The sequence below is a fragment of the Dermacentor variabilis genome, chromosome 8 (assembly GCF_050947875.1).
Source record: "Dermacentor variabilis isolate Ectoservices chromosome 8, ASM5094787v1, whole genome shotgun sequence".
In the NCBI taxonomy this organism is placed as follows: Eukaryota; Metazoa; Arthropoda; class Arachnida; order Ixodida; family Ixodidae; genus Dermacentor; species Dermacentor variabilis.
This window is the reverse complement of record NC_134575.1, coordinates 71,764,137-71,780,934: the sequence shown is the minus strand read 5'-3', so window position 1 is coordinate 71,780,934 and position 16,798 is coordinate 71,764,137. Positions and strand designations below refer to the sequence as shown.

Below are 16,798 nucleotides of genomic sequence, written 5' to 3'. Positions count from 1 at the left end.
TTCCAGTACCTCACTGCCTATCGTAAACTGCTGTTCTCTTCCGAGATTGTTAAACATTACTTTAGTTTTCTGCAGATTAATTTTTAGACCCACCCTCCGGCTTTGCCCCTCCAGGTCAGTGAGCATGCATTGCAGTTTGTCCCCTGAGTTACTAAGCAAGGCAATGTCATCAGCGAATCGCAAGTTACTAAGGTATTCTCCATTACCTCTTATACCCAGTTCTTCCCAATCCAGGTCTCGGAATACCTCCTGTAAACACGCTGTAAATAGCATTGGCGAGATCAGGTCTCCCTGTCTGACGCCTTTCTTTATTGGGATTTTCTTGCTTTCTTTATGGAGGACTACGGTGGCTGTGGAGCCGCTATAGATATCTTCCAGTATTTTTACATATGGCTCATCTACACCCTGATTCGAAGATCGTTGGAGAAGAAGTATTCAGCTCCGTGCAAGCAGTCCAAGGCTTCATCGATGCGTGGTAGTGGTTGGACGTCTTTTCTCATGATCCTGTTCAAGTGGCGATAATCGAAGCAAAAGCGCCAGGTACGATTATTCCTATTCAGAAAAATGACAGGTGAAGCCCAAGTGCTGGCTGATGACGGGATGACACGTTTGCTGAGCATTTTGTCCACTTATGATTGGATGGCTCGACGTTTAGCATGCGATACACGATAGGGACGTCTACGAATAGGATTCGTATCTCCAGTCTTGATAAGGTGGTGAACAACCAATGTTTGGCCTAAAGGCCCGTCGCCGAAATCAAAGATGTCACTGTACAATTCAAGCAGGAGACATATGTCCCTGGCCTCTGCAGAGGTGAGTTTAGGTGCAATCTTTTTCGCGAAGTCATCCGCTAAGTAACCAGAGCTGTGAGCTGCAATTTGCGCGAATAAACAACTCTCGGCATTCAGACTTTCAATGTCAAATTTCGAATCACTAGAAACACTGACCAAGAACATGCCGGCCGAAACCACTTGAGGGCAGAGGCTGGAATTCAGAAGCGGTAGAACGATGTCGTTATTAGTAAGCGTGACCAGCGTATGCGGCACAGCAACGTTCCGGTTCAAAAGCACGTTGATGATGGGGTGAAGCACATATACACCGTCAGGAACTTGTGGTTGGGTGGTCAAAGTGATGTAAGTATCTGCCTCGGGTGACAGACGCACTTCATGAAGCGAGCGCAAGCGCGCTGGGGCGGTGCTCGGGGCATCGGAGAGTTGAGGTAGTTCTAACAGAAGAAAGCCGGTCGCGCAGTTGATGAGAGCAGAATGAGTGGATAAAAAGTCCAATCCAAGGATAACTTCTTGAGGGCAGTTGTCGATCCCAGCAAGGAGAATAGAAGTAGAGCAGCCGGCTACACTTAAACGCTCAGTACACATTCTAAGACGAACCAGGACGCCGCGTCGGCCACACGAAGCACTCAGGCAGCTGCTGGGGTGAGGACCTTTTTTAAACGCTTGCGTAGGTTACCACTAATCACAGATACGTGGGCCCCAGTGTCGATGAGCTCTTGAACAGATGCGCCGTCTATTTTGACGTGATTTACACTTCTCCTTGTGGGCACAGAGAAAGGATTCGCTGCAGTAGTAGGCAATGTAGCACCACCTCCGAGGGCTGCATTTCTTAGTTTTCCGAAAGGGTGGGACCAAAAGCTACTACGGATGAAAGGCGACGCGTTTGCGGCGAAGACTGGTGACCGCGCGCGGTGATGGTGATCGACTGCACCACGTGTTCCTAGCGGAGTTGTCGGCGCTGTTAGACGGCTCAGGTTGGTCGGCGTGCGAGGTGTTGAGAGCCACGAGTTGCGACTGCATCTACCGACATGACCAATGCTGCGACAGGTGAAACATATCAGCTGCTCGGCCGCAGTTCTCGACTCAGTCGGGTTGCGAGAACGCGGAAAGAGGCGTCGGGGTTGAGCGAAAATAGTAGAAGAGCTTTCGTTAGCTTTGCGATTGGCGACGGGATAGAGAGAATGTAAACCAATGTTTTCTAGTTCCTTGCGAAAGATGGCTTGTACGAGTTGAACTGAAAAAGTGGTAGCGTCAGGGCCACGCGAACAGAAAGCTGCGGAGGCCCTCGCATTCAGTTCAGCAGCATGGCGACGCATGCTGCTGCACGGGCTGATCATCATATGTCGACGTTGCGGCAGTATTGGGAAGTCTGGCGAATGGTTGCAAGACGCGTCGGCTGCTGGCCTGCTCGAATGATAGCATGAACTGTCGAGCAGCTTTTGCACATGAGCAGATTAACGGCGTCGTCAGCAATGCCCCTAAGGACGAGCCCGACTTTCTCAGCCTCTGTCATGTCGTGATCGGCTTTGCGAGAAAGTGCCAGCACGTCCTGGGTGTATGAAACATAGGACTCCGTGGGAGATTGGGCACGGGAGGCCAGTTCCTGCTCTGCGGCAATTTTACGGCCGGCTGGTTTGCCAAATAATTCTGTCAACTTCTATTTGCATTGGTCCCAGCTGGTTAGCTCCTCTTCGTGGTTTTTGGTACCACACCTTTGCCGTTCCTCTTAGGTAGAAAAACAGGTTAGCTAGAATAAGCGTAGCGTCCCATCTGTTGATTTCACTCAGGCGTTCGTACATGGCCACCCACTCTTCAACGTCGGCGCCATCGGTCCCGCAGAAAGTTCCAGGATCCTTGGGTTGCACAACAACAACCGAAGGTGACAGCGACGTAGCTGGCGACGGTTATGTAGGAGGTGGTAACAACGTTCATCATGCGTGCTCACCGTCGTTCATGGTGTGGACGGTGATGAGACGTCCACTGTGAAGCTCCGTTTTAAGCCGTGGCACCCTCCACCACTCACCAATATGTTACGATGATGTTGGGAGCATAAAAAGACTGTATTGTCAAGATATATACAAAATGAGTCAGGGCAGTTAAGATGGCTCACCACCAACAACACGCAGCAGCTAGCGTCTGGGATCTTCTTCCTCTCTCTTCTTTTATCGTTCCGTAACAATATTCTTTCGATTTATGTTACAAAATTTGGTGTTAGAGTAATAGGCCGAATATTGTCTAGTACATAACCTTTATCTTTGTCTTTAGGATGTGGAATCACCTTTGCAATTCTCCACGCAGAAGAGATCCATGCATTCTGTACAGAATAAGTTAGGGCCCCGAAGAAAACTTTAGGAGCCCCGTCAAACACAGTTTTAAACATCTTAGTAGTCAGTCCATAGATACCTGGGGCCCCAGCTGGTAAGAAGCAACATAGGATGATTCTGACGAAGAAATCTCTTCGAGATCGTCTATTGCGCCCTGTCTCTGAGCAGAGGAAGGAAGGTAGGCCGCGAGTTAGTTCTCCAAAGGTCTCGTGAATATATCAAGAAAGTCAGCCTTTTCACGGATGCTCAAGACGATCGACTCCAGGCTGAAGGGACGCGGAATCAATTATTAGGATCTTAGAAACCGAAGCAAGGCACACTTACTATTTGACTTTGAGAAAAATCAAAATGTCGGACATTGTGATCATCTTTTGCCTTAAGTACCGCACTTTTCAGTGTTGCATCAATACATATTTAATCTTTCCAGTTCCTCGGAGACTGGCTATGCATGAGTTGTTTGCGAGCGGATTTTCATTGCGTGTAACCCCGCGAGCAATAGTTATTGCGCTAATTTTTATATATAGAGACTTTGAATGCTTTAACTGGAATTGTGATGTCACTAACGACGTGTCTAAAATTGAGTAAATGTTAGCATTTGATGAATAACTTTAATTCATTTGGAACTGGTACGCAAACGATATTTCAGTCTATGGTAATCCACAAAATAGCACATTCGAACCGCCGCTGTTGACTGTGGACCTATTAATTTAACGAAACTGGAAAATGGCAACTGTTTGTCTTAACATCTACCGTTTTCCATGGTCATAGCGAAAGACATGGACCGGGACGTGTAAGATCTAGCACAGATCTAAATTGTCGGCGAATAAATCTTACCTAACCCGAATGCTGACATAAAAAGTTATTAGTCCTTGCCCAGTCCCATAGACGCTTTCCACACTAGTTTGGTCTCGATCCCCATGATAGGTGATGTGAGTAGAAGTGTCCTGCCAATAATTTTTTTACCTCAGTTTGCGAGAATTGTGTCAAGTGGCCGCGTATCCTGTGCACGCGAAGGGAAGTATATATAACGAAAGAGAAACGCGTATTGCCAGGGCGAATAATTTCTAAGGATAGAATTTAACATTCTCGAGACATCAGCTGGAGTAACATAGTCGCCCTGTGGCAAAACTTGCTTGAGACGATAATTACCAAGCCCTCACCTCTAGCCTCGTGATCTAGGTGAAACGATTTAGAATTACGCAAGCAAAATTATTTTGCGGATAACAAAATCTCTGGCAGTAAAATAGCACCTGCACAAAGCTGACTAATAGAATGTTTAAATCGGTAGAAGCTGCGAATGTGGAACTGCAGTTTCAATGTAGCGCCCTCTGCAACAGCAACGCAGAGGGAACATGTTCATTCTAAATATCGGCTGTTAAGTTGCATCAGGGAGGGTTTTTAGGGAGGGAGGCAGTTGAACCTAGGGAGGGAATCTAGAGAGGATAGAGAAATTGGGTCGGCATTAGTAGTCTCCAGGGAAGAACGCCTCTGTATGCCCGGACGTCAAATTTCACGTTTTAGGGAGCCCGAGAATCAGAATTGTCTGCGCGCATAGTGCTCTGCTTGAGAAACGTGGAACAGGCCTGACTTGCTTTATGTGAAATGTGGTATCAGTTACGCCATCTTCCTGCAAGTGAGAGTTTTTTTTTTGCTGAGAACCAACAGTGAGCAATAACTGCGCTAAATTTAAGGATACAAGTGTATTGAAGCATTCTGTGAATCTTCCTATATTTAGTTCATATGCGCATGCTGGATCTGCCGAACAGCTAACGATCCCAGCTACGCCAAACTGTAGTACATCAGCTAGGTACAAGTAGTGATTCGTGGCTGCCTGAAGTTTCGTCTGAACTGTTTTCGGGTTGTAGAACCAGATCGTTCCTCCACGCATGGGTACCAGTGTCACAATAATGCCGCTCACCCCACTCCTGAACAGATTCATGATTCATTTGATCAGGCAGTAGGGAAGCCGACCAAGGTGGCGATCGCTCTGGGTCGCACCCTGGGTAATTTGTTGCCATCTGTGGCACTATCTCACTTTGAAGCAACTAACTTTCTCTCAAAGCACTACTTGTTGCCAACAATAAGAGGATTAAATCCACCCCATACTTAGGAACCCCGAGAGATCGCTCAACGAAGAGCCAGACAAAGCACGGTCTTTTTCTTCAACGGTACGAAGCAGTTAAAAAGACGTGCAGATGGAGATACCACAATATCAAGTTACAAGCGGCTCCTCCACCCTCAAGCGCCTTGTTCTCGCGTTGTCGTGCACCAGTTCAGTTCCTCCTGCATCACGGTGCTTGAGTGTCCGCTTCGATCTTCTCGCGGCAGTAGCGTATATTATAAAGTACGAGTTAAAATACACTAATTTATTTACAGGTATCCATCTTGATCACTTCTTTTTCTTCCTCTCCCCTCCTGTTCTTGTCTCTTCTGTCTTCTTCTTCTTCACCGGAACATCACATCCTCCCGGACTTCGGTTTTCACCCCTCCTGGGATGATAGGGTATGACATTTCCCACTGTTGCTATTTCAGTTTTTCCTTCCGGTGCCAAATAGTGTAGTGATTTCAAAATTCCTTGTTGCTTGATGGTCTTTATCACTGTGTAGGGCCCAGGAAATCTGGACTTCGGTCCATCTAAACTCCTCCGGACTAAAACTGTATCTCCAGGCTCTAATACAGGCATCTTCGAGCTATGCCGCAGATCGAAGTGTCTCTTCATGGTTGATCTGTAGCGTGCAAGCTCCTCTTCTGTCTTGCGCCTTTCCTGCAGATCTACCTTCCCAACGATTGCAAGGTCGTAGTCTGCCGGTAGCCAAGTTGCTTCGCCTAATGCATTAAAGTTAGGCGTGCATACTAATCCCATGATATGAGAATGATTGTGTTGCCTGACTGCTGCTTCCAAGGCACACTTCCATCCTCCACGGAAATCATGGTAAATTGCGACGAATGTTTTCAAATCCCGAATCCAGAAAAAACGGCCCGAGCTAGGCCGTTTCCTTCTGGATGTTAGGGTGTGGCAAATCTCAGGGCAATTCCTCTATCACGGGCCCATTCTTGAAGCTTCTTACAGCGGAAAGCTGGCCCGTTGTCGGTGACCACTACGTTGGTGTTCTTGAACATATTCCGCTCCAGTAACGTCAAAACAGAATCGGCGTCTTCCTTTCCTGGCTTTGCAGCTGCCATGCGTGTGCATTCATCTATTGCGACAAGGAATGCTTGGGTCTTACTTACTCCCGCTTCTCGCTTCTTTATTTCGGCAAAATCTAGATGAATAACTTCAAATGGTACTTGGGAATGATTAGCGATGACCATTTGATTCCCTCTTAGACGATACTTGGCCTTGTTAATTTGGCACTAGTGACAGGTTTGCACGTAGTTCTTGATATCTTCCTTCATATTTTTTCAGATGAATCGACTTTTTATCTTCCAATAAATTTTCTAGAATCCATCATGCCCTCCTGACTCTGGGCTGTCATGGTACAGCTTCAAAACCTTTTTCACCAAAGTTCCTGGTGCGCAAAATTTGCCATTATTGCAAGTCAGGTCTTCGGTTACATCCCACAAGCTGTAAACGTGTTCATGATCAGATGTTCTCACTTCTGTGATGTGAAGCCTGGAAAGAGCATCTGCGTCAGGAAGCTTATCACCAGGTCGATGGCTTACATCGAAAGTGAACTGTTGTATTTCACTGATCCAACGCGCCTGCCCTCAGGCTGGGTTGATCCCAAGAAGTAGGTTAACGCTCGGTTGCCAGTGAAAAGCCGGAAATGACGACCCTCTATGTAGCTTCTGAAATACCGGAGTGCCATCGCAACAGCCATAGCCACTTTTTCTGTGGTCGTATAATGTTCTTGAGCTTTTGAGAACGTAGAAGAATAATAGCCAATAACCTTGAATTGGCATCCTTGCTGTTCCTTTGCGTCTCGTTGATATAGAACAGCCCCTGTACCATATTGTGAAGCGTCCGTGCACAGCTCGAAAGGCTTGTTGAAGTCAGGTAGCACAAGCACAGGATCCGACGATATAGCTTCAACAAGGTACTCGTACGCTTTCTCGCACTCTTCACTCTAGATAAATGGCACATCCTTTTGCGTCAGCTTGGTGAGGCATCGTGTCATTGCAGCGTAATCCTTAATGAACGCACGAAAATGACCGGCGAGTCCGAGGAAAACACGGAATGAGTGTAGGTCATATGGCTTGACGAGCTTCTTCATCCTTTGTATAGACTCCTCTTTTGTTGTTTTAGTTTTGCCGTCAAAAACTCTTCCTAGAAAGTCAACATTCCTCTGAAAAAATTCACTCTTGTTCTTGTTAATCTTTGACTTGCTGAGGGCTTCTAACACACACGAAAGGTGTTTTTCATGTTCTTCTCTTGTACATGAGTATATGATGATGTCGTCAATGTATACGTTACAAAACTTTCCCAGGAACTCCTCAAGAATGCCATTGATCATTTTCTGAAACCAAGGTCCAGAATTCTTCCAAGTGAATTGTAAGCGGTTGTACTCATACACATCGAAAGGTGTTACAAAAGCAGTGTACTGCTTGTAATCTTCTTGTAGTGGCACCTGCCAGTATCATTTACAGAGGTCGATCCGAGAGAAAAAATTTGATTCACCAGTTTCTTTGATGATCTCGTCTATTCGGGGCATGGAAAAAGGAAACAAATCAGTCTGGCCGTTTATCTGCCGGTAATCTGTGCAAAGGCGAAATGAGCCATCGTCTTTCGGTACTATGGTGATTGGTGACACGAAAGTGGATGTTGTTGGCCTTATAATACCGGCATTTAGCATTTGCTGCAGTTCCCCCTTTAGCCAGGTCTCTTTCTTGTGGGAGAGACTGTACAGCTTTTTACGCTTTACTGTGACGTCACAAAGCTTAAACGTTACTTCGAAGGCATCTGCTGCTGGCGGGTACGTCTCAACACAAATAAGTTCGGGAAAATTTGGCAGTATCTCATCAGGATTTCTAACGCTTCGATGTGAATTTTCAATTCCACACAAATTAGGCTTAAATGATCCGTCAATAGTCACTTCGTCTCTCCAAGAAATATTTACCTTCAATCGCTTCATATCAGGTCCAGGTAAAATAAACAGGAAGTCAACACCCTGCATGACAAGGGCATCTACTTTCAGGTGATGTCCACCAAATTCAACTTCTACTTCTGCCCAGTGTTGGAACCTTCTAGTTTTTCCATCATAGCTTTGAACACTAACTATTCTTCCTTCGTACACCTTGCTCGGTTGAACAATTTCCTGATTTACCAGGCTTACGGATGCTCCAGTATCAACCAGGGAGTCCAGACCTTTTTCATTTACCATCATTTTAACAAATAAGAGATTTGACTTCAGAAGGTATACATTTTCCATCCTTTCTCATTGGTCGGACTCGGTATTAAAATATTTTACCGTTTCGCCATCTGCGTCAATGCTCAGTGGTAGAGTACTATGCCTTTTGATGGGACCGTCAATCAGAAAATCACTGGACTTATACTTAAGGCAAGCAAGTAAGTCATCCGTGGAGGTTGGTCGGTGTACACAAACCTCCCTTTGCGATTCGTTAGTCATGCCTTCAATTATCAGGGGAAAGATTGCAGAGTCCGGTAGATTTGAGTCGGCGATGTAGAATAAACGCCTATTCTCCAAAAAATAGTCCATGGCTGTCCCTTCTCTGTGTGTGAAATCTATTGCGTCGTCCCATCTGTCAACCGGGTTTCGCTCAAAAGCAGAAAGAAAACTAGCTTTCCATTTGTGCCATGAATCACGCCAGTGACTTGCGATTCGCATGTCCGACCATTTTCTGGCATTGCTAGATAAAAAACGGCGCATGTTACAAACTTCGTCGTCCAATGACATCCATTGGTTTTGCGCACACGCGTATTCATAAAATCTGAGCCACAAGTTGGCGGCATTGGACACCCCATCGCAACTATCGGGCTTGAACTCTTCTTGATGTGGCTTCTGTCCTCTTAGTGAGTCGCTAACTGCTTCGAAAATCAGTGGCTGTTGCTCATACTGCGTGATCTGCTGCTGAAACCGCGCTTGCAACAAGGCCTTATTCGTGCGTTCAGTCTCGTTCTTGGAATCTATCCTTGAATGTCCCGGAAACATAACCTCAAATTCAGACATAGAAGCATCGATTCTTACCACACCTTTCTCAATGAGGGCCGCTTCGTTCAGTTGACTCTTCTCAGTGATGATGCGAAGCAGTTCCGATGAAGTCGCTGATTCCTGAAGAAGCACTGGATCTTCGCCATCAAGCTGGTAGGTCTTCACGGTCGTCTGGCCATCTGTTCTTCTTGCCAACGTCACTTCAAGCCACATGGTCGACTGCGCCAAATATAAAGTACGAGTTAAAATACTCATTTATTTACAGGTATCCATCTTGATCCCTTCTTTTTCTTCCTCTCCCCTCCTGTTCTTGTCTCTTCTGTCTTCTTCGTCTTCACCGGAACATCACACACACACACACACACACATATATATATATATATATATATATATAACACCGCGGTTATCTGACCTCTGCACGTCTGTTTTACATACTTTCATAATTGTGCGTTATTTGTGGTAAATACTTGGGTAATACGTTTTCTTTGAAACCATTGAATATGAAAATCTGTTACGTTAGAAGGTTTGCACGCTTGTGGTCACTTACGAAGCGATAATATATAATGTAGGCATTGTTTAGTGATTTCGTGCTTTATTACGCACAAGATACAGGCATTAGTTATTTCAACTGTGTGGTTCCCAGAGTGCCTTTCAATACAATCAGGCTTGCAAGAGCAATATGATCATGGTGATTGCCATGTTACAGCGTTCACAAGGCCAGCTGCGGTAACCTAAGGACGACAAGATAAGATCAATTACAAAAGAGGTTGTTGTAACGGTAACCTTACGTACGGGTGTAATCGGGAAAGCGGACCTGAACTGTTCTTCCTGTAATATTGTCTCCTTCTATTGGCGGTGAAAAATGAGATCACGACACAACTAGGAATCACGTAAAGAACTCTTTATTACGCGAACTTGTTCCCAGAAAAACAAGTTAGACTCACACAACTGTAGCGGCGATCGTTGATCGCCGCAAGATGATCTATGGGTGACACGCATTGGCTATTTAAACATGACTCATCGAACGTTCCAACGTAACCATTGGTTATCGCAGAAGTTCTAGAATGCACACCAGCATTCGCTTTGCGCTCGCACTCTGACTACACAACGTTAGCTGAACGAATAGCGATTACCGAGTGTATAATTTTTGTGCAACAAACACGCATGCAACACACTTTAATAAATATATAAAAACTAACAACCGCAGGGAGGCAATGACTGGCGCCTAAAATTGTAAGAGCTCCCGTCCCTGAAATGATCTGCTTAGCTAGGGACGTTCATCAAGTGTACAATCTGTTGGTCAAACTACACGTTCTGATAAAGAAGGTTCTCATCCCTGTGTTCGCACACCTACGTTTCGTTTTACACAGCATAGTAAGAGGAATGTAACTGTAACACATATTCAACAGGTTTTAATGCGACGATTCTCTAATTTTTCAGCCTATACAGCTGTCATCTATTCAAGAAAATGACAAAGTTTCTTGCAATAATTGTTGCATTTCTGTTTGCCACCGGCTTGTCATGCAATATGGTAAACGGTGAGTCACATATTCTTGTATATTGTAGATTCGAAATGTTTCCGAAAGGTACTCTTGAATAATTTGTATCAATAGGGAAGCCAGACAACCACGTCGATACCTGTACTAGAGGCGCTGGTAGCGTGAATATGAAGTAAAAATGGCTGACCAGGCTTTTTCTTCGATCCATTGCAAGCATTGGGAATGCGAAATGTAGTTTGATCCATGCGTTGTTCTCGGCCGGAAAAGCGATGAAATAGCTCCGAAAGAAAATCACGTAGACAGCCACAATCCGAACGGTATGCCATCGTTTGCTAGTCTTCCTGAAATTACTTCTCAAAAGCTAGCAAAGTTCCTGCCTGTAGGAAAACGCACCCGGCTCGTCACTGTCACTGTCTTTGGCATGGCTTCCGACAGCACCTGCTCTTCGTTCGTGGCAACTTGTATAACGAAACAATTTAAAGCTACTTCGATATACGCGAACGCACAAATCCACAGAAAGCCAAATTACAATGGATATAACGCTGATAAATAAACAATCATGTCACTGTGAACGTCCCGCTTTCTACATATCTCGGAAGTATTACGAAAGGCTTAAAGATGCACCCGTGGAACTACAACGAAACTACAACGGTCTACAAAATTGCACTCCAGTTTAAAACTGTTTGCAGTTGGGTTGCAGACCTCCAAGATATGGTCGCTGAAAATCTCACGCACGCGTGCTCAGTCAGGAGAAAGGGCCTTTAAATTCCCAGTGAGCGATTCGTGATCGAGGGTTTAGATCATAACGGTGGTTTTCCGCCATGTAGACTTTGGTAAGATGCAAAGGGAGATGTTAAATAGAACAACATTGTTTTTCGGCTCTCATTTATTTGCAGGACGTCTCGTCTATAGAGACGAATGAAATGCTCATTGACGTGTAAAAATGCACCCACCAGTCCGAGCGCCTACGACTTAACGCTCCAGCGCAATCAAACCTGATGACGTGGGAGCTAGATCTCTAAGCCTAGATTTCTAGGCTAGAGCTGCGGAAGCAGCAGAAAAGTAGGATCGTTATTGAGCGGTGTTTCATGACAACACGCCATAAATACGTCGTGCGAAACCGCTCCATCACCATCAAGGAATTCGACTGGTCCTCTCGGCTAACCTGCCCTAGTAGTTCAGGGGCGGTGACTTCGCGCCGCTGTGGTTGAAATCATGTGTGCTATCCCTGCTGCTGTGCTAGCATGCAGATGTAAGCTCGTAGCATGGCTAGTGACAAGCTATCAGCAGCGTAAAAAAACTTGGAGGACACTTAAGCTTCGCCTTCAAGAGCGGAACGCGATAGCGTTATCGCACTCCGTTCGCACCACCCACTCATTCGCTCGGCATGCTCTTAAGTCACACAAAGATGAAACTTGCGCCTGAGCAAGCGGAACGAGCCAAAGAACTCGTTGTCTCGGAGGGAGAAACGATCTAAGTGAGCCAAACGTCGTCGTCGGCACGGACAGCTGGGCCGCGACGCGCCATGAAGGCGGACGCGATCATGGGGCTCAGGCCTCGATGGGATCGTCCTCTATCTCGCTTGGGAGCACCACGCAGGCGCATGACTCCTCGCCAGCAGCACGGCACACATCGCAGGGGACGCTTTCCCACCAGACGCGCTACGGCGCAGCGATCACGTCAGAGGCGTCCTGCATCAGACGCTGCTCCTAGAAATCGCGCTGTGAGCGGAAAGAGGAGCCGCGTCGCCTAAACACGAGGGATCGAGTGACGCACGGTGGAAGTTGGAAGGGGAGGGAGCGAGAACACTTATTAAACTCAAGGGTATTGGGGCATCCTCGCACCGGTCCCCGCACAGCCCCAATGCGCTCAAACGAGACGAAGAGGAGAAGCGGGCGAGTAGCGCGCCACCTGTCGACGCAGCGCCGTACATCGTGAAGAGGGTGTCTTCTGCGTTTGCCGCAAGATGGCTCTGCGTGTGCGCCAAGCGCAGAAGAAAAGTAGCGGAAACGTACTTCGCCACTTGTTTACCTGCGACTTCTGTAATTTACATGCAAATAATTAGCGATATACACCGCAGTATAACTTTCTACGGCACGTTTCTGAGGCAACACCGCATTCACTAGAGGCGTTTTTGTCCCGCTTTAAACTAACGAACTCATGGCTGAGTGATAGCGTCTCCATCTCACACTCTGGAGACCCTGGTTCGATTCCTGCCCAGCCCATCTTGCAAGTTGTTTTATTTATGCATTGCCTTCCGCCATTTTTCGCTCACGTCTAGCGCCGACGACACCGGCTTTTCTGCGACGCGAGCTCCTTAACGTTGTCGCGTTAGAAAATGACAGCTGTGTAGGCAATCAGGCAGGATTCATTGCATATGACTAATTTGTTTCTGAAGTTTCTTTAATAACTATGTAAGCTGTCACTATCGCTTTCATTGGGTGAATTGTCTCTAATTTGACTATACGCCGCCGCACTCTGGCAATACAATGCGAGCCAGCTATGTGGAAAAAAAAACCCTGCGTGTTGATAGTATCAAACGATATAAACTAATGCTTATATCCAGGTCTTCGTCACCTAATCCTTCAACGGTAATTATAACTAAGATCACGCAGAACTGCACCACTTATATTTTTCCAGGAGTTTAGAATTCGCTGAATTTCGACAACGTGATTTATTTCGGAGCGTTTAGTGACTTGTCTACGCCATGTGAGTTGCTTGGAGGAATGCGTGGTAATAAGTAATAATTGTACGTGTATATATATATATATATATATATATATATATATATATATATATATATATATACATGCATATTTGCGTGTGTGTGTGTGCATGTGTGTGTGTGTGTGTGTGTGTGTGTGTGTGTGTGTGTGTGTGTGTGTGTGTGTGTGTGTCTGCCTTTCTGCGAAGGGTTCGAAGCGCCGTAAGAAAAAGAAAGGCTTCGAGTACTCCCCCTCTGCTTGGGAATGCTTGTAAGATGTCACCGCTTTCATCACATTGGTAACAATACAGGCGCTGATTGTCTGTGTGCCGATCTTCACTTTTCGTTCAGGCAAACTGCTAGAACATTCTTAGGCTGAGGTGCAATTGTCGTACTAGAAAGTTGTAGCCTATGGTCGCTTTGCTCCGCTTCATTTATAATTCATAGAGTCATGCACTGCAGAAAGACTTCGCAGTTTTCGTAACTGCTGGCCCCCATAGACATGAGCGATGTGCGTATTACATTGCCTCTAAACAAGCATAGAAGCCCCGCGAAACTTTGTTCGATTAAATCAGTGAGTCAGATCAGCCAGGAACGAGTTTTTCTTACCTCTATGCCAATGACCAGTGCGCACACACGCACTAGCGTTCCCACTGATAGTCCGTATGCGTCTTGTCGCTAAAAGCTGGCCCGAGTCCACTGAACCGTGTACGCAACACTACGACTTTCTTGCAGCGACGCCTGTGTCCCTTTCGCAAAGGCATTTGTTTACTCGTCGTAGCAGCGTAGACCGTCGTTTTTGATGTGTGAAAACGTTGTGATTAGTTTTTTCCATTTCGATTTCCTTCGGAACGTCCGGCATTCATCTGGACATCATGAAATTGACAGGCCATCCTAAGCCTAATGAGGTTAATGATGTTGACGGTAGAACTGTTTAGTAAACGTTCTGATTGGTGACATAATTCAAGTGCGTTTACGATTTAAACATCCCACCTATGTCTGTTTTTTGGCTGCAAGAAGAGGTAAACCTGAGATTATTGGTCTCCACACTTTCCAACCCTAGGATATTTTTATGGCTTCCATATTCTTATATTCTGTGTTCTTCTCTGTATTGCACTAAGAGGGTAATAAAAATAACGTTACACAGAGCTAGTGGTTTGTGACACCCATTTTCCCCGTATGTATTTCTTTGTTTTACGTTCAGTTCGAAACACACGAGCACATTGAACAAGCACTGAGGGCACATAAGCTCCAAGCAATTATTTTTGCTTGTGCATCCGTATGTCTAATTACGCAAGTATTGAATGCCCTAGGTTGATCATTAATAATTCTTTCTTTTTCGCCACCAGCTCACTTCTCCCATCCAAGCTGCAGCTGTTCCCAGACCTTGTTTTGCACTAACAGAGGAGGAGATGCGCCAGCATCTTTCAGATGCATCATATTCATACGGTTATGAACATAAGTTTCCATCAGTGTCCCTCCATAGTTGTTCCATTCAATACGAAGCGGAATCACGCAATCAGATATGTACCCCACATGTGGAACAGCTTATCACGGAGACACGGCGCATCTGATAATGTAACCGCCTCCCCTGAAATAGCCATTGCAGAGCCTGAGGGAGGTGCTTAAGTTCGCCAGACTCGAAGTGCAACGCATCACCGTCATTGTATCAGGGGGCTGCGTCATTCCTTCACCGGCGAGTAAGAACGGCTTCGTATCACCGATGCGCTCTCATGTCGACAAATATATATATTTTTAATCTCGTCGACCAGCACGTGCAATACCGCGTAATTGGCGGCGGCACCTATTTCACGAGAGCTGAAACATTTGGAAATTACACCATCTTAGCCAATACCCTCGCCATTTGTTTCCTTTTGTCCGCGCGTTACCATACATCAATTGAATACATGGCGAAGTTAATTACTTCTTAGTCCACGTTGTGGACAAGGTAGGCTAACATGTCGTTGCAGTTTCCGTCGCGGAGGCTTCCATTGGAGCGGGTGCTGGAGCAACGTGGATGCAGACACATTCAAGGAGCTGAACTTGCGTTGTACCTTCGAGTTAGAGGGCAAGCGGTCAATACCCACCTGTGGCGGCGTCATCCTATGGGAGCGAAATGCAAAAAATACCCGCGAACCGTACATTGGGTGCACGTTAAACAATCCCAGGTGGTCAAACTTATTACGGAGTCCAACATCACGCCTTGCTTCATATTGATATTGTCGGTGTGGCATGTGAAACTCTAGAATTTAGTTAACCCTGTTTGAGGGACATGGAGAAACAAGACCTTGCTCTCTCGTTGCGCCGGCACCAGATCACAACGCTACTACTAAGGCTTTTCGTGTTGCCAATATTATTAGCACATTTATCAAAGCGCCACCTGATGACAAGAGGACGCACACAGTAGGAATCTGTTGCCCGAATCAACTGTCTAATTTGTCGCAACAACCTGACGAGTCACGCCACAACGTATCAATGTCACGTTGTTGTCAAACAATAAAGAGCAGAGTGTAGACGTGCGGTTAAGATTAGAAGTATTTCTTTGGACTTAATGCGTTTGGCCGAACTGGGATTTTTTTTGCAAAATGAGCTTAGTAAAGGCCTAGAAAAGCTCGGGTGATCGCAAACAGGCTGTCAACGGAGCGGTCATTGGATGCGCAGCATAGTATTTTTACCTGTTTATAGGTAAGGCAGGTGAACGAATTTTCCTTATTAACTTAGTCGTCCTTGACGCGCAGCACACTACTGTGCTCACTGTGGCCTAGTGGTAGTGCAGTTAGGTTATTTGCGAAAGTAAAGAACCAGAACTGCGCACATCACCTGTCTGTGTCTTTCGCTTCACAGGGGAATGTTGGTTTAACTTCACGAAGATTAAAGATGGAGGCCATTATGGGTTGGAAAGGCCGTGCATCGGTATCGTCTGTAACAGCAGTATGTTACAAATTCAAGAGTAAGGCATCGGTTTTGTTATGGCTTATTGAACATTTTTAGGAAAATATCCTTTCTAGGTACAGGTACCTTGTAAATTTTGTCTCCCACGATCGAACTAGGTGTTTCAATTATTACTAATTTTATAGCAGGCTGGCTCCAAGTGCATTGTAAATGCAAGACTGTTGCTTGATGCTCGCGTGCTGAAGTCTTGTTGCCTTTTAGAATACCAGTGAGTGAGCCTTGCGATTGCTTACCTTAAGTATAATGCGCTGACTCCAAGGACTTGTGCTAGAAAAATTACATCCGTGAATCTCCCAGCCTAATACCGAGTCAACTTATTTTTATAGTGCATTTGAAATCACTGTTGCATAAGCATAAGACCAAGTAGCTCTCTTGCCAAATATTTTATTTAATTGTGAACGCGTGCGCACCTCAATTA

The 16,798-nt window shown here is 45.7% G+C and overlaps 1 protein-coding gene and 1 long non-coding RNA gene across 4 annotated transcripts in view; one reads left to right on the top strand and one right to left on the bottom strand.

The window, feature by feature from the left end:
* The window catches only part of LOC142590323 (uncharacterized), a 246,836-nt gene that overhangs the window by 177,256 nt on the left and 52,782 nt on the right, over nt 1–16,798 (bottom strand). The gene's annotated exons all lie outside the window — the stretch shown is intronic.
* LOC142590322 (uncharacterized) overlaps nt 1–16,798 on the top strand; it is a 31,180-nt gene that overhangs the window by 8,273 nt on the left and 6,109 nt on the right. For 2 of the 3 annotated variants that reach the window (XR_012830071.1, XM_075702363.1), the window contains 2 exons: nt 10,666–10,763; nt 16,273–16,378. Coding sequence is in view for 2 of the 3 variants with exons in the window: in XM_075702363.1 (XP_075558478.1) it covers nt 10,666–10,763; nt 16,273–16,378 (204 nt within the window). In the remaining variant the exon portion in view is untranslated. The remainder of the gene's footprint in view (nt 1–10,665; nt 10,764–16,272; nt 16,379–16,798) is intronic. The other variant, XM_075702364.1, reaches the window with a different exon arrangement.